Source organism: Papilio xuthus, unplaced genomic scaffold (assembly GCF_000836235.2).
Source record: "Papilio xuthus unplaced genomic scaffold, Pxut_1.1 DF827679.1, whole genome shotgun sequence".
Classification (NCBI taxonomy): Eukaryota; Metazoa; Arthropoda; class Insecta; order Lepidoptera; family Papilionidae; genus Papilio; species Papilio xuthus.
The window spans coordinates 5,202,446-5,229,968 of NW_013530970.1; the positions used below are offsets into that span (position 1 = coordinate 5,202,446).

Below are 27,523 nucleotides of genomic sequence, written 5' to 3' on the forward strand. Positions count from 1 at the left end.
CAGCTCTCTACTAGATTCATGTCTAATCGTGGGTTTCTGAAACCAATAAAAAAAATATCTCTGTTTTATCAAAGATAAAAATAAAATCGACACGACAGACCGCCAGGTTCCATCAATACCATCTCGATGGCTGGCAATCCACAACCGAGCGGTTTGCGCGCAACTTCCTGCCTCGCACAGCAGCGTTGTGGAATGGTCAGTCCTCGGCGGTATTTCTAAACCGCTACGAATTAGGGTCCTTCAAGAAGCGAGCTTATCACCACCTCAAACCGGCAACGCATCAGCGGTTCCTCTGGTATTGCTGATGTCGATAACTTTGGTTTTGCTGTCGGATCACTTCGTTGCGAATTCGATCTTAATACCTATCTAGTTTAATATCACAATGTTGTGAAAACTCAGGCAAAGGGTTCAAACAAAGCAACTCTTATGTTGCAACTTATTAAACCTAATATTTGAACGCGAATTAACGCGTGTGGATTTTCAATACGAAAACATTGATAGAAAATCGTATTACTGTCCCTTTTATTCCCTTTAAGAGAAACAGAGATAACAATATGTTCTGGCATTAATATAGAAATTAATATTTCAAAGAAAGTGAAACTCATATAATTGGATGTAAATATGTTTATAATATTTAAAAGTAAAATTAACAATACTTAATAATATTAAATATCTTGTTTTAGTAAAATTAATAACGCAGTAGCAAAAATATTTCCACATGTTAAAATATAATTATTTATTCCGTATTATTAAAATCTTTTAGTGTTTTGTAAAAGCGAACTATTGATGCTTTTAGTTGTATGTCCGAGGAGCGTTTAGACGCCCAAAATAAAAGTTAGTTTATTTAAATGTATGTTGATAAACGGCAATAAAACAAACTTTAGTTTTTAACGTGAATAATTAATTGGTGACGTAATATTTTTTCATTGTTTTTTTTTTAATTGGATAACTAAAACTCAAGCGTAACATTACCTAGTAAGTTCTATTACTAGTATGTGAGCAGTCAAGTGTTTTGGAAACGTTAATTTGTCTATTCTTTTATCTATAAAAATGAAATAAAAACTAAAACTTGAATATGGAACTTATTTATAACTTTGCAACTTATCCTTAATAATGTCAAGTTGATTGATTGCTAAAAACTTACAATGTAATTAGGAACAATCTTACTCGATCAACTTGTACAAGTAGATCAGACGCGTTCAAACGAGGCATCATGTTAACTCCGAAGTGCAACATTTCCCAACCGCACCGCACAAGAGTGGGTCAGTAACAGTCTGTTGTTGGTGCTTTGCGGACGTCACTTTCCACTGAACGAAAGTTATTACGCTTTAAAAACAAACCTTTTTTAATTTGTGCCAGTTACATCAGGCAAAGGTAAGTTCATTTTTCTGATTTAAAAAAATATTTTTTTTATTTTAATGTACGTAATCGATTTCGAAATTAGAAAGGAATGATTAAAAATTACAATCCATCGGTAATTTTATTGTTTTTTTATGGTGTTTGATATGAAATTAATAGTCTTTTGTTTGGCATGATGAAATTTAAGGCTTCATAGGTATGTCTTTCTATAGATTTCGGGTATTGCTTAAGAACCAACTTGGAGGTGAAATTTCAACACCATGATGTGGGAACATTTTAGATAAAGTTGTGAAATTGTAAGACAAAGCAATATTTCTTTCTACCTTCATTTCGTAATTAAATATTGCCAATCATCACTAACTTAAAATGAAAAAGGGAATTAATTTAAATATATTTTATTGAATACTTTCGTTATTCATCTCGTTTCCTCGTAACACTGTGAGTAAGATGTTTATTAAAAGTGAAAGTTCCTCTTTGTTACTTCACAACATCCGTGTATCGAGGTTGGTTAATATAAAAGTTCATTTATAGAAGATGAAATTTATACAAGGACACCCGCATACTTTTTCCAAAGAAAAAAAAAGACAAAGAATTATTCATAGTTTTTTCAAGTGTAAGTTAATTAATTTTATGTATCAAGCTACGTTATCAAATATAGCTAAACTAGCTGTCACCCGTTACTGCGTCCGCACGGAATCAAAAAAAAAATTATAAGTAGCCTATGTGTTCTTCCAGACTATATGTTCTACATTTGTACCTTCAAACAAACATCCATCTAAACATTCGCTGATATATAAACACGGCTAAACACTGACATATATTCGTCCGGTGGCGGCACCGACTAGTTTCGAGCCCATCGGGGGCCCTTCATCAGGATGAGTGGTACTGGTATTATTTCGCGGACGCGGCCCGCCGCACACTGAGTGTTTAGCCGTGTTCAGTCATATCAGTTTAGTATAATGTCTCACGAAAGTTTGAATAATTTACTAAACATTCGCATCTATAATATTAGTATGATGTAAAAAAAAATTATACTTGAGTTAAAAAAAAAATCCACAATGATTACATTTAATTCATAATAAAATTATAAAAGGATATAGAATTTAACGTTTTTTTTTTACACAATACGGTTTTCGGAATATATGTCGCACCTAATTGTGAAAAGATATAAAGATATTTATGGAAATAATACTATGTGTCTTAAGTTTTAGCATATAACATAGCAATTGTTTAAAGCAAATTATATACGAGTATATACTAGCGGATCCGACAGACGTTGTCTGACAATTTGACACTGCGATGGTAGCGCCGTCTGTCGGATCCAATGTAAAACATTCCAAAATCAACAACTACTAATAAATTAAAAATTAATTAAAAAAAACATTGTCCAGCAGACAAAATTGTGAATCTAAACCATTCCCAGATCCCCTTGAACACACACAAAAAATTTCATCAAAATCGGTCCAGTCGTTTGAGAGAAGTTCAGTGACATACACACGCACAGAAGAATTATATATATAAAGATATATATATACATACTATGATGTTCTTTTGCTATAATTTTCCTGCGATTTATACGTTAAAACTGAAAAGTTTGAAAACACAACTCCTAATCGAATTCTACCAATTTTGTTTTCAATTGACGATCTAATTAAACATGATTTGTATTACTTAAAAAAAAAACTCTGTTAGCAAATATTTAGTTAAACATATACTTAACCCTTTGACAGCCGGCGATTGATATTTTAGTTTAGTTATAAGAGAGTATGTTTTACCCTAAAATATGAAACGCAAAACTTTTTAATGGCATTTCAAAGGCATTAATCATAAATTTTTGTTTATCTAATATCTGCGTGATAAAATGCTTGACGTCGGATAATTGTACATGGCGGGATTCGAACCCAGGACCTGTAGATTAAAAGTCAACTGCTTTAACCCCTGAGCCACCGACAATTACATATTAAACCTGAAAAAAACAATATCATGTTTTAAGTTAAAAAATTAATGGTTACTTTAAACATCATTCTATGATTCTTTGGAATTAAAAGGCATATCTAGTGAATAATAAAAGCAATAGTTCTATGACCTAGAATAATACTTACTATTGTATTAACAGATTTTTAGTTCACAGACTATCTCTATTTTCTCTTAATAAAAAAAATTACTTTCACTTTATTTAATATAGAAAAAAAATCAGAACGTTCTAGAAACTAGGCAGAAGATTTTTTTTACACCAATTTACATAGTAACAATATGCTACTATGTTACATTATAACTATTTTGTCTAAATATCAGAATGCTTATCGCATACGAAAATATGAATAGATATAAATATATTACACTAGCTGTCGCCTGCGACTCCGTCCGCGCGGAATTAAAAAAAAATATAGCTAGTGGCTTATGCGTTCTTCCAGATTATGTTCTATATGTATGCCAAATTTCATCGAGATCCGCACAGCCGTTATGGAGATACCTTCAAACAAACATCCATCTAAACATTCGCATTTATAATATTAGTAAGAAGTAAGATGTGGGTATGACCCATTGAGAACGAATAAGCCAATCGAATTTATGTGTTTCTTAAATTAACAATTAACATCTTATAATAATAATATTTACACAATTATCCCATTTTCAAACCTCGGTTTTACACTTTTTTTACAAAAGAATACCGTCTTCTCTTTCATTCTATATGAAAAAAATAGAGATAAAAACATATTCGTGTAGCAGTTTTGCCGCAGTGTAAACTCACGGTTAACTGCATCTTAGATAATTGATAACAGATTCAAGGAATGCCGTTGCATTGCTCTAGACCTTAAGCGCCAGAGGACGGTGACTTCTTGACCGTTACTGGACGTATAATCTTTATCTTGAACTTGTAACTATAAAAGATTCAAATGTAAAACACTAGCTGTCACCTGCTACTCCATTCGCGCGGGATAAAAAAAAAAATAAGTAGCCTATATGTTCTTCCAAAGTTCTATAACTATGCCAAATTGCAGCGAGATCCGTTAAGCCGTTCCGGAGATATCTTCAAAACAACCATCCATCCAAACATTCGCATTTATAATATTAGTAAGACTACTAAAATACGTTTTATGTAGCATATAAAAATGTTATTTGTTCAAAAACTTCACTAAGTCAAATATACTACACTAAAATAACTAAAATCAGAAATGTGCACTTTCAATATCTTCTTCTTCTATATATATAAAAGAAAGTTGTGTTAGTTACACTATTTATAACTCAAGAACGGTTTTACCGATATGGCTGAAAATTGGTGAGGAGGTAGCTTAGAGCCAGGAGACGGACATAGGATGATATTTATTAATTTTTGCCTTGAAGAAGGTTTTATTTAACTTACTAATATTATAAATTCGAATGTTTAGATGGATATGATGTGGATGGATGGATGGGCTACACTAATTATTTTTTTTATATATTCATGCGTACGGAGTCGCAGGCGACAGCTAGTTTAAAATATATAACCTCTCGTTCTTTCTCCTTCGTAGTTATATCTTGTGTCTCACTCTTGTAACGAAATGCGTCTTAACGTTCATCCTTTTACGAACTTAAAAGCATATTTTAATAAGATCTAGATTAAAAGTATTGAGTCTGTTTTCTCTTTGTAATGTAGGTCGAAATTCTCTCACAAGTTGATCTGAGTAATTTAAATTGACACACATCTTGAGACCGACTTTATGTAATTTGATCTGTTTCGCCACGTTTAAAAAATACGCGACTTCAAACTAATGTGTAATTAACAAATATTAAAACGCTTCATCCGCTTGGAATTAAAAAAAATATAAGTAGAATATGTGTTCTATAGTTCTTCATTTATACCAAACTAGCTGTCGCCTGCGACTTCATTCGCGTGGAAATAAAAAAAAAAAATTAGTAGCCTATCTGTCCTTCCAGACTACGTTCTACATTTATAACATTCTAGGTGTCGCCTGCGAATTCATTCGCGTGGAATGTGTTCTGCCAGGCTATGCTGTATCTTTATGCCAAATTTCATCGAGACCCGTTGAGAGCCGTTCTTCAGATACCTTCAAATAAGCATCCATCTAAACATTCGCATTTATAATATTAGTAAGAAATAAATTTTATCGATATACTACAAACTTTATGAGAACTTTTTAAGGATGCCCGAACAAATGAAGGCAAAAGACATAGTTAAAGTTGACACATTGGAGAAGTGTACAAAGCTATTTTTCAAACAAAATCTTTGTAGAGCTTTAATCCTTGAAAAAAGAACCTTAACTATAATTAATTATGGTCGAATTTCGAACAATGGACGTTCATTACTAAAAGTAGAAAGTGCTAAATCCATGCCTACTTTAAGATTAGTTTTCTCTTGTTTATGGCCATGATCATTAATGATACCTTTAAATAATCATAGACAAGTCTCTTAGTGTCATTATGGTATCTATAATTTATCTTTGATACTTATAAAGGTGATTTAATCTGATGGCAGTTCATAAAAATACAGAGTATTAAACTGATACAGACATTTCATTGGAAATTATTTGGAATTACATAAATTTTATAACTCATAATAACAGTGGTAGAGCCCGCTTTAACATCTTCGCACGAATTAGTCCGGCTCGCCCGGTGAAATACCACGACCACAAAGAAGACAGGCGTGAAGTGGAAGCAATTCCGCGTTTCGTCTGATGAGTGTGCGTCCCGGAGGCCTAATTTAGTCCTTTTTCCCTTCCCACCCTTTTTCTTATAAGGAAAGGATGGGAAGTGGAAGTGGACTTTCCGGACGAGAGGATGCATGGAAAGGAAAAATATTTTCTATCTGTGCATTCTCTCCTCCGTCGATTAAAGGTAGGCAACGCATATGCAATTGCGTATGTCTATGGGCAACGGTCACTTCGCTATATCAGCGATTTCAGGTGGCCGCTCGCTCGTTTGCCACCTTATGATATAAAAAAAAAAACATAACCTACAACTTTTTTACTTTTGTGTCCTATGTGGTATACGTTGTTTTTTTATATCATAATTTTTGCAATCTTTTTAGCTCAGAGTTTCTACACCTTTGACATTGTATCATAACATCCTATGTGTTTTTAATTACACAATTTCTATTGGGCTGCGTGATTACACTGCTTAATTACAAATTACTAAACGTTGTATCCAAATAAATGTAGAGGTCAAAAAAGAAATAAAAATTAATTGTTAACCACCATTATAATTCAATAAACATGACCAAATATATGTAACTGTAAATTCACAATCTGTCCAGTCAGATTATAAAATTAATTTTATAAATTATAAATGGCATAAAAACTAAACTATAGACTACTCTAGGGTCCAAAAAAATTTTACTTATAATTATAGATAAAATATAAAATACATACGAGAAAAATATATATCAAGAAATCAGTTAAAATTCAGGTAAAAATACAGTTAAATATTTTATAATTTACAGTAAATAATGAAGCTAAAGACAGACCTTTTAGTCCAGCCTTCAGGTGAAATATCGAAGAAGATTCGAGAAGAATTAAAAGAAGATGTTAACACCCGCTATAAGGATTTAGCAGCGATCAAGGAATGGTTACGGAAACAACCGCATTTACCCGATGAATGGGGTAAGCAATTCGTTTATATCCATCAAAATTAATTAAAAAAAAATCACTAACATCAATTCTTTATCTCCAACGACTATTATTAAGGTAGTAAAATTCTAATCATCAAGTGAAAAGTATACTTTTGTTGGTAATAAATAAACAGCTGTCAGTTTTAAAATCGTAACAAAAGCCCAACAAACCCCAAGACCCAACTAGAGTCAAGACAACCAATAGTTATTATTAAAAGAATGACTAAATTCCTGTAATTAATTACACAAAAGTACACATGTTATCAGGGAATGTGTAAATAAGGAAGCGTCGGTGGCTCAGTGGTCAAGCACTTGACTTGCAATCTGCAGGTCCTGGGTTCAAATCCCGCCATGTACCAATGTGTTTTTCCATTTCCGATTTATATATGTACATTTATCCGACGTTCTTACGGCGAAGGAAAACATCGTGATGCAACCTGCACATATCTGAGAAGAAATTCAAATATAAGTGTAGTCAACCAACCCTTACTTGGCCAGCGTGGTTGACTATGGCCTAATCACCCTTAACTTAGGGTAGGCTCCGAGCCCCTCGGTGGGGACGTACATATAGTGAGCTGATGATGATGATGACACATGTAATTAAACGTATTAACTCGCAAGTCTAACCGTGGGTTTCTGACACTCAAATGTCTGTTTAAAACACATTGATATTTCTGTTTTGTCAAAAATTATAACAGGAATGACGATATGATTTTGATCTCAAAAACCCACGGTAAGAAGACTTGAGATATAATCTAAGAGCACAGAGTCTAACATTGCAGTACAATCGACTTGTTAATAATAATTTCTATATGTCAAACAGAGGATATGCCGTTACTGACTTTCCTGCGCGGCAGTAGTTTCTCTCTGGAGAAATGTAAACGCAAACTGGACATGTACTTCACGATGCGCGCTGCCTGTCCTGAATTCTTTACTAACCGAGATGCCACCAGTCCTGAGCTTAGAGAGATCTTGAAGGGAAAACTGTAAGTATAAACCTAAGAGGAATGTAGCTTCGATGTGTAAAACAGTGTACTGTGGAAAGCATTGCACCTTCTATTTCGAGCAGTGGACAAATGTAAGCAATCTGCAATTGCGGATGTTTATTTGAAGCAGTCGCTTCGCTATTTCGGCGAATTCAGTTGCTCGCTTGCTCTGATGATAGTTATGACGATGTAATCCTAGTCTTCTACATGTGAACAGATGTGGTGATACAATTGAGTACAATATAATGCTTTGTTCTATCCTTGACCAGATAATATCATGTAATGTGATACATTAGGCGTAGAGGCATAAAGCCTCGGTGGCTAAGGGGTCAAGCACTTGAATTGCAATCTGCAGGTCCTGGGTTCGAATCCCGACATGTACCAATGTGTTTTTCCATTTCCGATTTACATATGTATTATACATTTATCCGACGTTCTTACGGTGAAGGAAAACATCGTGATGCAACCTGCGCATATCTGAGAAGAAATTCATAGATATGTAAGTCAACCAACCCGCATTGGGCCAGCGTGGTTGACTATGGCCTAGTCACTCGTGACTTAGGGAAGGCTGTGAGTCCCTCGGTGGGGACTTACAATGAGCTGATGATGATACATCAGGATCCGACTTTGAATTTTGATTGACATTAAACATTTTAACTAATTATAAGATTTCAAACGTTTTATACAATGTAAACATATCGAAGACGAAACACAAAGCGGAGTATTCTGAATAGTGTCAAGCGAATTTAGCAATAATTACTTTAGCATTTAGGTTGTGTTTCTCAAGTTGATGTTAGGTAAGATTAACCTTGGCTAGCTCAAGGTCACTGTGTCGTGATCATCCGGCTGCGTAATAGTCACGGCAATAATGATTGTGTAAACAATTACTATAGACATGACGATGTTTTTTATATATACAGCGTGTCCCAAATATCAACGATAAAACGGTAATAGTGTATATGCCAGATCGATAACTACACGGGGAAAAATACTAAAAAAACTTTTTGTTTAAAGCTGTTACTAGAGAGAAATAGTTTTTTGTCAGATAAAGATTCTCTGTTTGTATGATTCTTTTTAGAGGATTTGTAGTGTATTAAGTTAGTTGTGTTATCCTAAAATAATTCAATTCGTATCTTTTCCCGCAGTATCTTAAGATTATTAAAAGTTAATCATCAATACTGTTATTTAAATAAAATAATAGCATGAAATGGAATATATTTTTATATCATAAGGTGGCAAACGAGCGAACGGCCACCTGAAATCGCTGAAATAGCGAAGTGACCGTTGCCCATAGACATACGCAATTGCATATGCGTTGCCTACCTTTAGTCGACGGAGGAGAGGATGCACAGAAAGAAAATATATTCTCTTTCCATGCATCCTCTCATCCGGAATATACATTATTAACTAAAAAAATAAGTAAATTCCATTTACAAATCAATTAAATAGGGGTAAAACATTATTCTTGGCTAATGGGAATGCTAAGCTGATGCTGCCTCCAGCTTTTCACTGAAAGCTGCTCCCCGTAATTACTTCAAGAAGGTTTATTATAATTACAATTAAATATATAAAATATTTTAGGCAAGGACCACCTCTTCCTGGTGTCACTCCGAATGGCAGACGAGTCACAATATGTCGAGGTAAGATCTTTTGTTTTTTAACAAATTCGATCACGTATTCAACTTCGACAACATAACGATTGATGAAATTTTTGTATAAAAACATATTCTTATAAACTTTTTATAGGCAGTGGAAACGCACCTTAATGCATATCAATGCATTACGGTTGACCACTTAACTATCGTGAAAATAATAAACGCACCTAACAAGTGTATAGATAAAAAATATTTTTATCTCTCTACTACAAAAGATATAAATTTATTTATTACCAAAACTTTATTTAATATTTGTATTCAGTTCATAGCAATTGTGTTATAATTTTATATGTTCTTTGTTTATTTCTAAGTATTTATATTGAAACGCTGTTCACGTTTTATATTACCATAAAGATCGAATCATGTTTGTAGTTCTTCCTTATTCGTAGTGTACATCACTAGTATTTATACTACGTTTGATTCTAATTTTAAATAAATTAATATTAATAATTTTAAAGATTAAAAAAATCTAAAAAAACAAATGCATAAAATGTTATTAAACAATTAATTATCTTTTTATATCTCATAAAGAATTTATTTTTTAACTGCCACTATTTAGGATTACGAATTGTTGTAAAATTTTAAGTATCATATGTACAATCAGAGTGGTTGTCGATGTATTCTTTTTTATTACGATATTTTTGTTTGGTTTCGGTACAGTCAGAATCATTGTCAGTGTTTAATATATGTTTTATTAATTACAACGCATGTATAGTTCCTAAGTACTTTTATAAAAAAAAAAAACTTATGTCTTTTTGTGTCCAGGTGTCCATCCCAGTCTGGATGGTCAGCAGATCACGGACACTTTGAAGTTGGCACTGATGGTAGGCGATGTGAGGCTTATGGAGGAAGTGCAAGGCGTGGCTGGAGACATCTATGTGCTGGACGCAGCGGTGCTCGGGCCCAGCCTGCTCGCTCGACTCTCGCCCACTATTGTCAAGAAGTTCATGATTTGCGTACAGGTATGACATAAAAAAAGAAAAGACTGATTTATATTTTATACAAAATTATTAATCTGTATTTTGTTTAAAAACTTTTTTCAGGAAGCTTATCCAGTGAAATTGAAAGAAGTGCACATAATAAATACGTCTCCTATCGTTGAAAGATTTCTTACATTTGTGAAGCCATTCCTTAAGGAAAAGATCAGGAAGAGGGTAAGCAGAGATATAAAAAGTATTACACTAATTGCTATATACTAAAAGAACACAAGCAGACTCAATTTGTCAACTTATCAGTCTAAAGATTAACGCGCATTCATTCACTCCTCGTCAAACCTGGCCGGTGCGGGTGGTTTGGTAGGATCTATTCAGAAGGTACTTTTAGGTGCGTGGAGTAGACGAATGCGCGTTAAACCTTAATAATTATGTGAACAAACAAAGGGGTAATCAAATTCAAAAATTAAATAACACACACGGCGTTTTAATTCTGATTATTTAAATACAATAATATAATTTTCAGATCTTCATTCACAAAGAGCTGAAGGATTTGTACAAATACGTTCCTCAGGAAATGATGCCTGAAGAATATGGTGGGCAATGCGGAACTATGGAAGAACTTCAAGGTAAAATATCCAATTACATAACCGTGTGTTTCCACTGATGATAACATATACAAAAAAATATCATCTCACTTCATCTTAGCAAGAATATTTGTTACAATTTGCATTTGTATTGTCAACTAACGTATAATACGTCAAAATAAGTGTAAGGGCAATTACTAGGCTCACAGAAGTCGCTTGTGAAAACTTATAAAAGTAGAAAAAATATTTTATGATTTAATTTGAAAAAATCTATAACAATCTATATTTTTTTCAGATCAATGGACTCAAAAACTCATAGAATATCGTGATTGGTTCAAAGCTCAGGATTCAATAAAGGCCAATGAATCTCTCAGACCGGGCAAACCGACAAACTACGATGAACTCTTTGGTATAGATGGTTCTTTCAGGCAATTGTCTATTGATTGAATTTTATAAAGCTATAATTAAGTACATAAATATTGTTTATCATTATTGATTAAGGTTTTGCTAAAATATTTTTAAAAATATACAATGGTACATCACTATCAATCCATAATGAACTTTAAAAATTAGTAGACATTGGATCAAATTTTTTTGATCCAATGTCTACTAATTTTTATTCATATATCATTTTATAAATATTCTATGTTACGCAAATAAAACACAGATTAAATTTATTATTTGAATTTAAAATCCATCTAAGTACATCATAAAAGATTTTTACATCACAAATGCACAAACATTTTATATTTTAATAACTAATATAATTTAGATTAAGAAATTAAATATATGTAAAATAATAAAGAATAGAAAATAATGATATCGTACAAGACATTTAAATGGCTCTGGTATCACATAAAATGTCACTTCTTACAAATATTGCTATCTCTTACAGTCTCTTTGAATAAAAAGAGACAAAAATATATTTAAATACAAATGTCAGTACAGCCAACACAGTTCTGTTTTAATATGACATAATTACTGTAAAATTGAGATATAAATAAAATAATTAGATTATATTTTGTTATTATTTAATGGCACAGTTCCCTTCCCACCTTTTTTTCTTATAAAGAAAGGATGGGAAGTGGAAGTGGACTTACCGGATGGGATGATGCATGGAAAGGGAAAATATTTTCTTGGGACAATGAAAATATAAAATAGAATAATGCAATGAAAAGATCAGCCCGCACTTTTAGAAGATATATCTAGAACTAACATTTTAAATAGACAGAAAAAAGAAAAAAAAATATGTTATGTTCCAAATACAAAAATATAAAAATTATGAGTAAAAAAACGTGTAAAAAGGTTCCGTATCTGTCGGCAACAGTTACTAAGTGTAAAAATATATCGTACAAAGTCTTCATGCATTGGAAATTAAACTACAGTCATATTATTTTAATATCATTTAATATAAAAATCAGACCATTTTATCTGTAAATCAATCTCAAAAATATAATATGAAAACTATTAATAGTAAACTTATTAAGGCTTATTAAACGGATAATAAGCATGGTCTTTCCATTCAATAAGATCAAGAACTCTAGTGTTCTTGTTAAATTTCTTTATAGTAGCAATATCTTCGTCAGTCAGACTGAAATCGAAAATGTCAATGTTCTGAATTATTCGATCCTTGTTCGTTGACTTTGGTATCGGCGTTGTACCACGATCAATCTGCACCATTAAAATAAATAAAGAACAAAAGAAAAAGTTTGTTTCTTTCTTAATTTCTAGGAAGACAAAGTTAATCTCAGATGGGAAAGAGGAACTGACGGGGAAGTCGATTAATAGTAAATGCAAATACCCATTTTACTTTCGTATTTATTCTTTTTCTCTCCAATAAAAGTAAGCAATGCGTTTACACAATTTGTTGTGGCCAGTACCTCGTGGTCAATTGCTATAAGACCTACTTACTTGCCACCTTCTTGATATGATAATCATAAATTGCTAACCTCTTGAAGATTTTAAGTCTGTTAAAATGTGCACTTACCAAATACCGTAGAACAATCTGACTGGTATTCTTTCCGTATTTTTGTGCGATTTTGGTCAATTCAGGGTCATCGAATCTTGGTGGAGATGAGTCTTGTTTTCGTCTGGACACCATGAATCCGAAAGGACTGTACGACATAACAGCCACTTCGACACTACGGCAGTACGCGACTAAAGGCTCCTGGGATAACGTTGGATTTACCTGGAAAGCAGTATGAAATTGTGTGTAGAACAGTGCAAGTAACATACAAAAAAGTAAATGATAATGCCATAAACTTATTTGACCCAGTAAGAATGTTAACGCAAATGGCTTTGTCCTAAAATATAATATTTGACACACAAAACATAGAAGTCAGTTACCAGGTTAGTTAAAAGTTACTACGTCATCTAGTTTTTGGAGTATCGCCTATACTTTTCTTTAACTTTTATTCACAGTTTGACGTTTAACTTGATGCTCAGATTATTAATAAAATGCTCTTACCTCAATTTGATTAACAGCCGGTTTAAATTCACATCCTTTGATAATCCTGGCGATCTGTTCGCTATTGAAATTGGACACACCAATAGACTTGGCCAGACCTCTCTTCTTAGCGTCCTCCATGCCGCGCCATGTCTCCAAGTAATCTATATCTTCTGCAGTACCGTCATCCTGAAGATAATAAAGATAATCTATACTAATCTTATAAAGAGGAAATATTCGATTGTTTGTTAACATTAAATAGGCTCGCGAAATTACTGATCCGATTTGAAAACTTCTTTCACTGTTGGGAAGCTACACTATCCCTGGTGATAGATTTTATTTACTACTAGATTTTTTCTCATTCATCACGAACGAAGTCGCAGGCAGCTTCTAGTTATCTATATAAATCTCGTGTCCAGGATAAATTACAAAACTACTGTACAAATCTTATTTAAATTTTGTATATATTTCCTTTCCTTTTCAAGTCCCCTGTCTTGCCAAATCCCGTTACCTTTCCATCCGATCCTCTTCCGAAAGGGTGGGAAGGTGAACAGGACTTAAATTGGCCTCCAGCATACAAGCTAAAGGCACAATAGCTTACCTTCACAGCAATCGGGCTATGTACGAGATATAAGTCCACGTAGTTCAGACCTAATCTTTTTAATGACTCTTGTAAGGCAGGTATTACTGCTGACCGAGCGTGGTGATTGTTCCACAGCTGAAAAATAACATTAATAATTTTAAGAAAGGTTGTTTATTCGTGTTTAAACTGTTAGCAAGAAAATCCAGAAATGTGCCAGTGTTTTGACTCAACACTAGCCTTACTAAAATGTCGACGTTTATATCCCCTCACTAGTGATGGAAAACATCGTGATGCAACCTGCACATATCTGCGAAGAAATTCAAAGATACTCGTATGTGTAAAGTCAACCAACCCGCACTGGGCCAGCGTTGTTTACCAAGGCCTAGTCACACCTAACTTAGGGTAGGCTCCGAGGCCCTCAGTGAGGACGTATAGTGAGCTGATGAAGTAAAGTTTTGCCTTCTAATAAATATAAAAAGTTTCCTTTGACTAACCTTTGTGGTAACAAACAATTCTTCTCTTGTAACTAAGCCTTTCTTTATTGCGTCGGCTATTCCCAGACCGACTTCTTCTTCGTCGCGATAGAGCTCGGCTGTATCAATATGCCTGTAACCAGCCTCTATAGCCCAGTACACTGCTTGACGCATACGAGATATATCGTCCTTCTGAAATTATAATAGTTTTTTTATATCAAAATAGGTATAACTGGCCAGTGGCATATGCTTAATGCCCGTGTATGGCGGATTTATGTTTTACGTTTGATATGCGCAATAACTAACCGAACCCGCTGTTCCCAAAGCAAGTATTGGCATCTTGTTTCCGTCGTTTAGAAGTGTTACAGGAGCTTGAAGCGCCCATGTTAAAGCCTGAAACAAAAAAGCATTGAAAGCATGTTAAACGAATCTTACTACTAATATTATAAATGCGTAATTTTAGATTGATGGATAAATGTTTGGTAGAAGGTATCTCCAGTACCGCTCCACGGATCGCGATAATATTTGCCATAGCTATGGAACATAGTCTAGAAAAACATTTAAGCTACTAAGTTTTTTAAATCCACACGGAGTCGCAGGCAAAAGCAAGGAAAGTCATATAAATTTCGTTGTATTGTTTTCATCTTTAATCGAACCAAGTTTTTTTATCACCGCTTTAAAAAAGATGAAGTCTTTTACCGATGAAATGAAATATATTTTAGAGGTGCGGCAGAATTTCGGAAAGCAACGCGCGTCAGAATTTTGGAAAGCAACGCGCGTCAGAATTTTGATAGAATGAACACGGCTGTTCTTAACTTCTCTCCAAAGATTACCTCGCGAGGTTCTATTTAGGTAAACTCTGAAGTTAGTATACGTTGATTTTGTTCAGAGTTAAGAAAATACAATTAGTAATAAAAATACATGTCCTTACCGCGTGTATGTGCAAGATTCAATGCACTCTTTTCTTATTTATTATTATTTCTTTAAATATTAATATAAGTAGATAATAAAAGGTGCTTGTAGGTTATCAATATTGAAATGGTCTTTATATCTTTTATATTTAATATGATCTCAGGTCCAACATATTTAAAACATATGATTTTTTTTTAATAAAGGACACTTTTACGCGCCATAACGCACCCATTCAAATAAAGGTAATAATGGAATTGTCACACATAAGTTAAACAAAAATGTTACTCTCATGAGTCAGGCAAGTTTTAAACAAATAGACAAACTGCAGTCATTTGTTTGTCCGTGGAAAAATACAGACTAACAAAAAAAACAACAAACAAAAATATATTGTTATCTCTATTTTTTTCATCGGTAATGAAAAGGATGACAAATAGTTTGTATACGAGTATTTTGACAGTTCAAACCCACCGTAACTCTTAATAAGTGAAGCTATTTAATAATTAAAAAAAAAACATTGTTGTTCTATTTTTAAAATCGAGTCACTTGACAAAGAGTTACGTTTAAGAATAAAATTACTAATAATTTTATATTAAAAAAAAACTTACGTTGCAAGTTAAAAATAATACAGCAAGACGCAAAACTAGCATCGTTTACCGATGGCTAAAACACACTGACCGAACTACAAACAACATATTCTCATCCATTTAAAACGTAACGACACGGACACGATTTTTCATTTTTTATGTTTTTTAAATTAACATATTCGTATTTAAATGCGTATGTGCCATCATTTTATTTATTACTAGCTGTCATCCGCAACTTCGTGAATGCAAGAATGACAAAAGAAGACTAACAACTACCTTCCCGTCAAAGTCCCTTTAAAATAGGTCAGCCATTACGGAGATTATCTAGAACAAACGCGACCTCGTGGACAGACAAAAATTTTAAAAATTGTTTTTTGTTATCAGCAACTCAAAGCTGTACGAAGTGAGATTTCTCAATATGACATACAGACACAACAACTTTATTAATATGCGTAGATTCACACTAACACCATCGCAATAGATTTAACATTTACTTTATAAACTCTTGATATATTTATACCCAGCGATACGATACAGACAACTACTTATTAATAATAATCTTAACGTGTAAATGGCACTTAGTAACCGGTATATCGTCACCTATTAAATGAGTCGTACTCAGATAATGCAAGGTACAATGACATTTAATATTTATAAAAAATAGTTGTCGCTCGCGCCTCCGTCCGCGCGTAATTAAAAAAATAATAGTAGTCTATGTGTTCTTCCACACTATGTTCTACATCCATGTAATATTTCATCAAGATCTATTTGACCGTTTTGGAAATACCTTTTAACAAATATCCATCCAAAACATTCGCATTTATATTGCTAGATGGTTTTTTTGACGTTGACAGGAGGGCGCTAGTGAGCTGTCATAATTTAGTATGACTTATGCCCACCGGGTCAGATATTCTTGTCAGTTTTTTAATGATTGTTTTACTGTCATTTGGTATGACCAATGAATTAAAAAAAAAGGTTTTGTTTAACACATTCAATGATGCCAAAGCGTGTGAAACAAGTCAATGGTCTTGTCTTGGTTTTGTCAAAGATAATGACAGGGATGACGATATATTTTATACAGAGTTATTGTTTTCAGAAACCCACGTAAAAGCTATCATCATCATCATCATCAGCTCACTATAGGTCCCCACAGAGGGGCTCGGAGTCTACCCTAAGTTAAGGGTAGAAAGTGGTAGGGGATTAGGCCATAGTCAACCACGCTGGCCCAGTGCGGGTTGGTTGACTTCACACATATCTTTGAATTTCTTCTCAGATATGTGCCGGTTGCATCACGATGTTTTCCTTTACCGTAACAACGTCGGATAAATGTACATATGTAAATCGGAAATCGAAAAACACATTGGTACATGGCGGGATTCGAACCCAGGACCTGCAGATTGTAAGTCAAGTGCTTGACCACTGAGCCAACGATGCTCCCGTAAAAGCTATAGTATAGGTAAATTTCATGGCTCTTATTCACCTTGAAAAAACAAAAAAGAATATTCTTTACATATCCATTAAAACCTACATAGAGGGACAAATGAAACAAAGGGATAGAAAGCTAAATCTTTATTAATTAAACTTATAATTTCTATATTACTCCTGTCCAAAAGGATAGAATGGATAGTCTTTCCAGTCGACGGGGTGAATGACCCTCTTGTTCGTGTTGTATCCGCTGATAACAGCCACCTCTTGTTCTGTTAAACTGAAGTCGAACAAATTAATGTTCTGTTCTATTCTCTTCTGGTTTGTTGACTTTGGTATGGGTACTACACCGCGTTCGATCTGTAAATTAAAAACAAATTCTGAAGAAAAGAGAACAATGTAACCTAAAAAACACAAACTAATTGACATTAATTTATTTTATGAGGGGCTCGGAGCCTACCGAAAAAAAGGCCCTATCTGTTCTGCATTGCAACGCTTCATTGTAATTTCTTTGATTTTTCTTTTTTCTCTTTTTGGTTGTGTTATAAGTGTTGTAATGTTTTTGAACGGATTAAATGTCTTATTATTATTATTATTAATAATACCGTAAGTTAAGAGAGACTTTAGCATAGTCAACCACGCTGGCCAAGTGCGTGTTTACTTTACACATATCTTTTTACGCAGATATGTGCATCATCACAATGTTTTCCTTTAACATAAGGACGTCGGATAAATGTAATGTCGGATAAATGTAAATCAAAAATCATATTGATTCGTAGCGGGACTGGAACCCAGGACCTACAGATTACAAATCTAGTGCCAAATCCCTCAGCCACAGACGCTTAAAAAAAAAAAAAACATACAAGTATTCTTACCAAATATCTTAGGATAACTTGACCGAATGATTTGTGATATTTCTCAGCAATTTTATAAAGAGCAGATCTATCAATTTTCATAGTACTATCTCTGCCTACGAAGAATCCGAATGGACTGTAGCCCATGACGACAATACCGTTCTGTCTGCAGAATGCCACCATTGATTCTTGTGTGAACGTCGGGCTGACCTGGGGAAAGAATATTCATTACTTATGTATAAACATTTGATTTGCCACGTCGGAAACTAAAGTACTCTTGATCCCGACTTGCCAACTCTGTTGCCAGATCCTTTGACAAAAGACGTTATAGTGTACGGTGTAGAAAAAAAGTTAAATAATGAAATCTTACAAATATTACAAATGCTAATGTATAGATGGATGAATGGATGTATATTTTAAGGTATCTCCAGAACGGCTGCATGGATCACTTTGAAATTTGGCATGGATGTAGAACATAATCTGAAAGAACACATAAACTACTAATTACGTTTTGTAAAATTCGCGCGGACGGAGTCGCAGGCGACAGCTAGTAAAGTTATATGACCAAATGATATTTTGTTTTTTTTTTGTTTTATAAATTCAAAATCATTTGAAAATTCATATGTTTTATAACATTTTTTTAACTAAAAAAAACTTGATTTTACATGTATAAAAAGGTAATTTTTACATTAATAATGCTTTATTGTTATGATAAGAAACAATTATATACTTCCCGGTATTACAAAAGTAGTTAGTCGAATTATATATTCATTTAGTTATTTACTTTGTAACATGTAGATTATTTATGTAATAAATAAGAGCTTTGTTGTTAACATATAACAATATGCCATTTAATATTTATTTCCACATAACATTTTTGCTCTAATATACATCACTTCGCTCACTCAAACGTCGTCACCACGTAAAGGCCTCACCAGTTTGCTGTTTTGTACAAACCACGCTTGCCGAACGATCTAGTTTATTCCGGATTTTAAAACATGACGGAGAACGAGCTTGTTGTACATTAAAATCAACATAAAAAACGATGTCTAATTACATATCGACGCGTAGACACCGCGTTGAAGCTACCACGTCATATTTTCGTGTGTATACGAGATAAATATATCAATTGGAAATACAAGCTTTAACTTCGATCAGACTTTAAAAGCAAACGTTGAAGTTACTGTCAGCTAATTCTACCTTTTTAGTTCATGTCTCCGTCCCAAAATGGCGATATTCAAATAGGCACAATAAGTCATGACTTATAGCCTGTGTATTGGAATAGAGAACATGGTGTAATAAATAAACTAACGTTTGACCACAATCCCATCTGATGTAATGCTGTGGTCGAAAGATGGTACGCGCTAGCTTAGTAAATGCCTATTCACTCTACTCTTGAAGGCCCCCACGTAATACTTGGACGGAAAAACTGACGCCGGCAACTCGTTCCAATCCTTTACACGTAGACACCGCGTTATCGCCGCGGCGAGATGTTTACTATAGTTGTAAAATCTTGTACTAACCTCAACTTCATTAACAACAGGTCTCGTGTAGCTGTTGGCCATCAGTCTTTGCAACTGTTCAATATTGAAGTTGGAAACACCGATTGACTTCACAAGACCCAGTTGTTTGGCGTCCTCCATGCCCTTCCAGGTTTCCAAATAGTCCACGTAATCAGCAGAACCGTCTTCCTAGATTGATAATAATATATTTTATCTTACTAATATTATAAATGCGAATGTTTGGATGGATGTTGTTTAAAGGTATCTCTAGAACAGCTGCATGAATCTCGTTGAAATTTGGCATAGATGTAGAACATGGTCTGAGAGAACACATAGACTACTAATTAAGTTTTTCCGGATAGACGGAATCAGGCGACATCTAGTATATTATAAGGTGACATAGAAGCAAGCGACCACTTGAATTTACCGTATTATAGTGACCACTGGCCATAGAGACCCACAATTGTAGAAGCGTTGCCTATATTTAATCGAGGATTTACAGATAAATAATGTTTCCCTTTCCTATGGGTTCCCTTTTTTCTTTTAGCAACAGGCTAAGGAGTTTTAACTGACATTTACATCGTGGAAAAATAAGTAAATTTACATTTTTGAATTTAAGAAAGTCAAATCTGTTTCGTTGTTTTTTTGCTATTCATGTTGTAGAAAATAAATTTATCTTTATTATTCTTTTATAAGGAAATTTTATTTAAACTAAGTCTATATTTAAACTTACTTTAGTAGAAACAGGGAAATGTATAAGATACAGATCAACGTAGGAAAGACCGAGTCGCCTCAGTGACTCCTGTAACGCCGGCACCACTTGTTCACGACGATGCTTATCGTTCCACAACTGTAAAAAAAACATATCTTATTAATATAAGAAATGGGAATGTTTGCATTGATGGATGGATGGAAGAATGGATGTTTGTTAGAATTATTGGTATTTCCAGAACGGCTACCCGGATCTCGCTAAAATTTGGCGTGCATGTAGAAAGTAGGCTACTAATTATTTATTTTTTTCACACCACAAAAACCTTTACCTTTGTAGTAACAAATATTTCTTCTCTTGTGACGATATTCTTCTGTATAGCCTCAGCTATACCCTGGCCTACTTGTTCTTCGTCATCGTAAACAGAAGCGGTGTCGATATGCCGATATCCCGCTTCCAGAGCCCAGAATACGGATTTCCTCACCTCGTCTACTGATTCATTCTATAAAGAAAACAAAAGAATATCAAATCCACGATATTTATAACTTGTGAGACAAAGTGTATTCGCTCCGAAGCGATTCCATAACGAACTTCAAGAATGTGTGGAACTGACTATAACTTTTGATAAGTCACGTGATTGTCACGCGTCAGTTTCATACAGTTTTGAAGTTCGCTAAGGAATCGCTACGGAGCGAATTCATTTTGTCAAACCCTTACCCTCACACCTATGAAGTATAGCTTTTATTTTGTATCACAGTTAATATACTTAATAGACGGGTGTCGTTGGAAACTTAAGCCAGTTACATACCTTTAGTCCCACTGTTATGTCAAATGAAGGTGTGTAGTCGACTTTACATGCACTACGGACTATGAACTAACAAAAGTCAGTATTTTAATAAAAATCGAACAAGTAAATACATAATTTAGGCTTTTATAAACGACAAAATGGCCGCGGACAACTAGTGAACCATTAACTAAATATTTATCATATTTTATTCTTAAAATGTCAATATAATGACGCACGAACGTAAATAAATAATATTTTCTTAATTATGAACCATGGCATTATAATCCTATATGTACTTTTATCAATTACGCACAATTAAAGATTGTAATTTTCCATGTAAACAAACAAGAGTGTCTCAAAAAATAATGTCTTAAAACGCCTAACTCTTAACATAATTCCTGAGCTTGCTATTTATGTAAAGATGTCTCATTCATATTATGTTATGTATGCATCTATGTATTGTAATATTCAAACTTAATGTCAGCTCGTGATTAGTTGCTCTTCACAAACGGTACACTGTTTGTGGAAAATACAGAGAAAAGTGTCCAACGCCCCCGCATCCTTTTATCTATTTATACCGATATTGCTGTCTCTCTCTTTCTTTCTCTCTCTCTTTAGATGTTTCTCTTTCATCACCGTGTGCGTAGCATCTTTCGAGCCACCATAAAGTTTGTATAGCAGTGTAAAAGATGTTACCTCCTTGGCGGTGCCCCTACCGGTCCCCAGGGCGACGATCGGCATCAGATTTCCATCGTTTAATTCTACACACGGCGCCCGAGACGCTCCCGCCATCTGCAAAATAACGGCATTCGTATTTGTAATTCTCTCAGACACAGAGTAAATACACAATTCTTAGGATAATTTATAGATATTTTGTTAGGTTATAATAGTTAACGAAAAATAAGTCTGTTTATTTTTTATCTGTGATAAAAGATGATTTACAGAGCGTTTGGATTTGAAGCTATGACCTTCTGTTATGCGGGAACCTAAACTGTTTTGCTATAGACTATAAAAATACAAATTTATAACTATATAATTAAATAATTATAACTACAAAAGTACTTAAATGCTAACCATATTACGATTTAAGTTTTTTTCTCCAAGAAGTATAATTTAAAATTCTTTCCTTGATTTAAAGTTCGCTTTAATTGGCCATGTTTTTTATAATATCATCATCTGTGACTTCAAAAGTTTGTAAACTGCCAGTTATTCGTGTACAGATGTGACCTATACTAATACGAAAAAAAAAACACAATGCCAATCTAAATGTTTACACATTAGGTTTTTCCCGTACAGCCACGTGCAAAGATTATTTACATTTTTTCAATTCTTACTTAACTTACTCATCGACTTTATTTGTTTATTTGTTCATTTTTTTATTTTTTAATGTTAGCATATAATAACTAAAATAATAATAATAGTTTTATATTATTTAGTTTTATTTTTAGTTTGGTTTAGTTTAAGTACATAGTTTTTTTTAATATAGTAAAAATTAATTTCATCTGTTTCGTAGTGGTTAGTTATTTAATATGGACATCAATTATATTAGGTAATTTATTATTTTTATTTCGTCTATTTAAATCTTGTCACTTAAATTAGAGCCAATTCCAATTGTTAGATTTTTCTAAAATTTGGTATATACCTCCCCGTGACATATTTTTGCACAACCTCCAACATTGTTATCAATTGAAAGAGCTTGACTAGTAGAGTACAGTGCACCATGAAAATTGCAAATGGCCGCATTCCGAAAATTCCGATCTTCATTTTTGGTCAACCACCCCAATATAGGTAAAGACGACGGAAAATGTAAGAATGGAAGAGCGTTAGGATTAAGATGAATTTTGGAATATTATGTTATATAATAAAAAGATAAAAGGAAAATATTAAATAGAATTATTAGAAATAAGGAGAAAAGCACGCACTGTTACAAGAATATATTTACAACTGATCGTTTTAAATATATAATAGAGAAAAAGGAAGAAAAAACATATAAAGTTCTAAATTCAAAAATATAACAATTATGAATAAAAAAGTGTAAAAAGTTCCGTATCCGTCGGCAACGATAGGTACCAAATGTAAGAATTTAAAAAAACAACAGTGATAAAATAACAATCAATTCACGATGTTTGGAGTCATTTGACAACTTTATAGAATGGGTAACATTCTGATAGGAAAAGGGCTCTTGTCACTAATCCGGGGCGTGTCGCTAGTTCTATTTAAAACTAATTCGACATAACTTTGGTGTCGCAAACTCTTTATACGTTCACATGCGATTTATGTTGCGACATTTTAAATATCAACTGTTCGTTACGACATCTAAATGAGACGCCGTGACAAAGTTCAAACATGAATAGACTTTGGAAGTTTTGAAAAGAGCTTTATTATGGGCTCTATTATCCCTAACTCCATGACTTACCTGTATTCTGTTGTAGTTCATTTAGATGACGATTCGCAATTATTTAGTACGTTTATTATTACACTTACTGTAGATTTTCGAGACCAAAATCGCTTAAAACATATTGTCATCTCCGTTTTATCAAAGATAATGACAGGGACGACGATATGTTTTATACAGAAATTTTGATTTCTGAAATCAATTGATAATAAAAACTTGATAATTTGATTAAAAAAATAAACATTTTTGTTATACGTTACTCTCGCAAAAAATGTGAGAAACTCACTCGACCCTCGAATTTTATTTACTAAAAACCTTGGTAAATAAAAGCTTTACCGTAATATTAATAAACCGTTTTATTATAAAATTATACGATACACATAACTATTCAATTTAGAATACGTTTTTACCTGTAACAAAGTTTTTTAACCTCGAAATTAATTCAAGGTTGGAATTTAAAAATGGAATTTAAAAAAAGAATTTTAATTTATAATTATTTTTAATTAAATATGTTCAATTAATTTAATAATTATTTTAACATTTCAATATTAAATAATTAAATTATTTTACAAATATTTTATTGCAATTAATACTTTATTTAATTGCTTAAAAAATTTATTGCTAAAAATTAAATCGTAAATTTTATTTTTAAAGTTATTTTTACTTGTGATTAATATTAAAAAATCACATCAAAATCTCTTAAATAGATTCATAGTCAACAACTAGCGCATAAAAAATCTGTCCATACTAATATTGTAAAGAGGAAATTTTTATTTTTGTACATATAGAATAAACTTAACAACTTTAAATTTATGGATCATTTTCAAAAAATCCTTTTGCAATTTGAAAACTAAATAATCCCTGATTTACATATAATTTACTACTAGATTTTTCAAATTCTGCACATACGAAGTCTCGGGCAAAAGCTAGTAAATAAATTGCATTCCAAAAATAATAGCTATTTAATTTATGTCTAATGAAAAAAAATAATTAAAATCACATTATTGAGTGAAACACAAAATGTAGATTATAAATTAAAACTCACATAAATCAAAGACAAGATGGCGTACACGAGATACATGTTGACTATTTTAATGTTACAACACTACTGAAGTAGTCTCAACAAGCTTACGTTATATGTAAGAATAAAAATCAAACCTGCATCACTAATATCAATGTACTGGTTTTATATCTTACTAATATTATAAATGCGAATGTTTAGATGTATGGATATTTCTTTGAAGGTATCACAACGTCTCAACGGATCTTGATGAAACTTGGCGTAAATGTAGACTATAATCTGGAAGAACACATAGGCTAATAATTAAGTTTTTATTTTTAATTACCCGCAGACGTGATCGCGGGCGACAGCTAGTATATGTTGTAGGAAAAAAGACGCCGCAAAATGATATAAATATTAGATTTTAATCGTTTTTTTTGGCGCGCAGTTTTAGGTAATTTATACCTTAAGTAAGTCTTTTATCGCATATTTTTTTTCTTTTAATTAATTGCATTACTTAAAATAAAAATACATTTACGATTTTGCTACAAGGAAAATCACAACGCTAAAATGTCTTCATTATAAAAATATGACACCTTTCTTTATAATTTACGAGAAAAATATCGTCTGGAAATAAATAATTTCCATGAAAAAAAAATTGAATTAAAACTGGCAATTCACATCCACCAAATAAACCCTAAACAATGTGCGTTCCAAATTCAAAATGGTCTATTTTTATTCTAAAAGGCCTGTATTAACTTTTCTTTGGAATTCTTGTCATCATTCTATTTTCAAAAATATTCCATTGTTGCGAATTCAATGACCTCTTGTCTTAGCACCTCATTTTATCAAACTTATTGACAATATAAAATCTCATATTTATCTACTTAGCATATGGGTTTTACCAGCTTTTAAAATTAAAGGATGTGTCCAAATTAATATTTAAAAAATATTATCATATACATGTCAATCGAATTGTTCTTTACGGCAAATAGTGGGTTTTAATCATTAAAAATATAAATGGACAAAAAAAAACATCGGCTAGGGTTGTCACCTTTTCGGATTTTACCGATTCATAATTTGCGAGTTGTTTTCACATCGATGTCTGGAACGAGTCAATGGATGTCGATTTCATCGTCCAATAAAAATCAAGGATTTTGGTTTTTTTTTCGTCGTCCGCTAAGATGTCAAAGGTTGACAAAATGTTACTGCTCATAATTGATTTCCGTTACCACTGTTCGATTATTTATTAAATGTAGCCAACCCTAGTGCTTACCTACCTAATTAAACATCCTGTAAATACCTATACTCGAATTATATGGAAATTAAAATATAATTTTTTTCTTATATATGTCACTGGCTGACAATATTCTTTATTGATAAGTTTATGATTAAGAAGATTGACAGCTTTATAAAGGTAAAATTAGACAGGTTTTTTATAATTTATCATATCTATTGAATACGACTATACAACAGTATCCAATGAGGTCATTGTACTTTGTCTATTAAGCTACGTAAATGTAAAAACAAACATAAAAAGTAAAATGTAAAGAATTTATTTAATATCTATTAGTTAAGTGATCATATGTCTCCTTAATTTTAATTAGCTCTTATTTGTCACTAGCTATGCCCGCGACTCTGTCCGCGTGATACTGTCTTTGAGCTGCACACGATACTGGGCAGTACTTGGACATTGCGACATTATTTTATTTGTCTAAAATAAAAGATTTTTCTAACATAAACGTAGCCTAAGTTACTCCTTATTATATTAGCTCTCTGCCAATATAAGTCCCGTCAAAATCGGTCCAGACATTTCAGAGATTTTGTGGAATAGCTTGTCACAAGAAGTGGCCATTGTTTAAATCGATTCATGACAGTTGTATAAAGCTCTTAGGTAAATTTGTATGAAACGAACGTACTTTCACGTAGGAAGTAAATTTATACAAGGTTTCTATAAATAATTTAAATGTTAAAAGATACGTAAAAATAAATACTTTGAATTAAAAATAGAATTATAGAAGATAATCTTTAAAAGAATGGTTTTTAATTTTTTTTTTGGCATTCAGATGATTGTAATTTAAATTAAAATTTACTTTAAATTCAATCAATTCAAATTTAATGTGCTCGATGATTTATTATTTTTTGTTATTTATTAAAAAATGCATAAATGAACAAAAACCTTGTATAAAGATCTGCATTGCGAAAAAACCTTGAGCATTGCATAATTTTATCGTCTTCTATGTTCAAAAAAATTAGCTTTTTAACGGCCTTCGAAATTCAAATCGAGCCGAACGATTTCCATTTCGAAATCATCATGTTGATATTGACCAATTAAAAAAAGTGCAGTATTTTAATTAAAAATAAATTTTAAACGTCTTACCAATAAGTTTTCACTGTTCAGTAAATGTACATTTTTTTTATATAATAATGGGGTCATTATCTTTTAAAGAAAAAAAAGTTGAAAATATAAGTGACTGCCAGGAACATATTTATTTGAGAAACTAAAGTACTGGTCTTAAACGTTAGGTACTATTTTTTCTTCTTGAACTTTAGGTCGCATCATCTTGTAAATACCACTTGTGTATTAGCTCTCCACAACTAGAAGTAATAAAACCCCTAAAAGGTCACTCATCTTGCTGTGTAACTACCTACTCCCACCCTGCTTTATAAAGTATGCAATTACTGAGGACGTACTATAGAATCTTTGTGTATAGCGTAGACACGAT

General features: G+C 32.7%; 3 protein-coding genes across 3 annotated transcripts; 1 reads left to right on the forward strand and 2 right to left on the reverse strand.

The window, feature by feature from the left end:
- The first annotated feature begins 1,232 nt into the window (after positions 1 to 1,232).
- On the forward strand, positions 1,233 to 11,644 carry LOC106117991 (alpha-tocopherol transfer protein-like). Its single transcript, XM_013312536.1, has 8 exons — positions 1,233 to 1,374; positions 6,800 to 6,959; positions 7,791 to 7,953; positions 9,535 to 9,593; positions 10,374 to 10,570; positions 10,652 to 10,762; positions 11,067 to 11,169; positions 11,423 to 11,644. Exons 2-8 carry the CDS (start codon positions 6,806 to 6,808, stop codon positions 11,572 to 11,574), a joined length of 939 nt encoding a protein of 312 aa, XP_013167990.1. The 5' UTR covers positions 1,233 to 1,374; positions 6,800 to 6,805; the 3' UTR covers positions 11,575 to 11,644.
- A 931-nt stretch (positions 11,645 to 12,575) lies between these two features.
- Positions 12,576 to 16,182, reverse strand: LOC106118031 (aldo-keto reductase AKR2E4-like). Its single transcript, NM_001312363.1, is given in 7 exon segments — positions 12,576 to 12,798; positions 13,115 to 13,315; positions 13,595 to 13,762; positions 14,175 to 14,291; positions 14,651 to 14,821; positions 14,936 to 15,022; positions 16,147 to 16,182. Coding segments are annotated over 6 exon segments (879 nt in total). The 5' UTR covers positions 14,969 to 15,022; positions 16,147 to 16,182; the 3' UTR covers positions 12,576 to 12,609.
- A 1,497-nt stretch (positions 16,183 to 17,679) lies between these two features.
- Positions 17,680 to 24,893, reverse strand: LOC106117984 (aldo-keto reductase AKR2E4-like). The gene is given in 7 exon segments (NM_001312191.1): positions 17,680 to 17,910; positions 18,426 to 18,614; positions 19,928 to 20,095; positions 20,640 to 20,756; positions 20,947 to 21,117; positions 22,099 to 22,194; positions 24,843 to 24,893. Coding segments are annotated over 7 exon segments (966 nt in total). The 5' UTR covers positions 24,879 to 24,893; the 3' UTR covers positions 17,680 to 17,721.
- Between the last annotated feature and the right edge of the window lie 2,630 nt (positions 24,894 to 27,523).

What these genes read in the sequence shown, in the direction of transcription:
- LOC106117991 (XM_013312536.1), top strand. Translation starts at nt 6,806, where the DNA reads ATGAAGCTAAAGACAGACCTTTTAGTCCAGCCTTCAGGTGAAATATCG. An exon ending in AGTTCATGATTTGCGTACAG is followed by an intron (nt 10,571 to 10,651) that starts GTATGACATAAA and finishes AACTTTTTTCAG; the next exon opens with GAAGCTTATCCAGTGAAATT. An exon ending in AACTATGGAAGAACTTCAAG is followed by an intron (nt 11,170 to 11,422) that starts GTAAAATATCCA and finishes TATTTTTTTCAG; the next exon opens with ATCAATGGACTCAAAAACTC.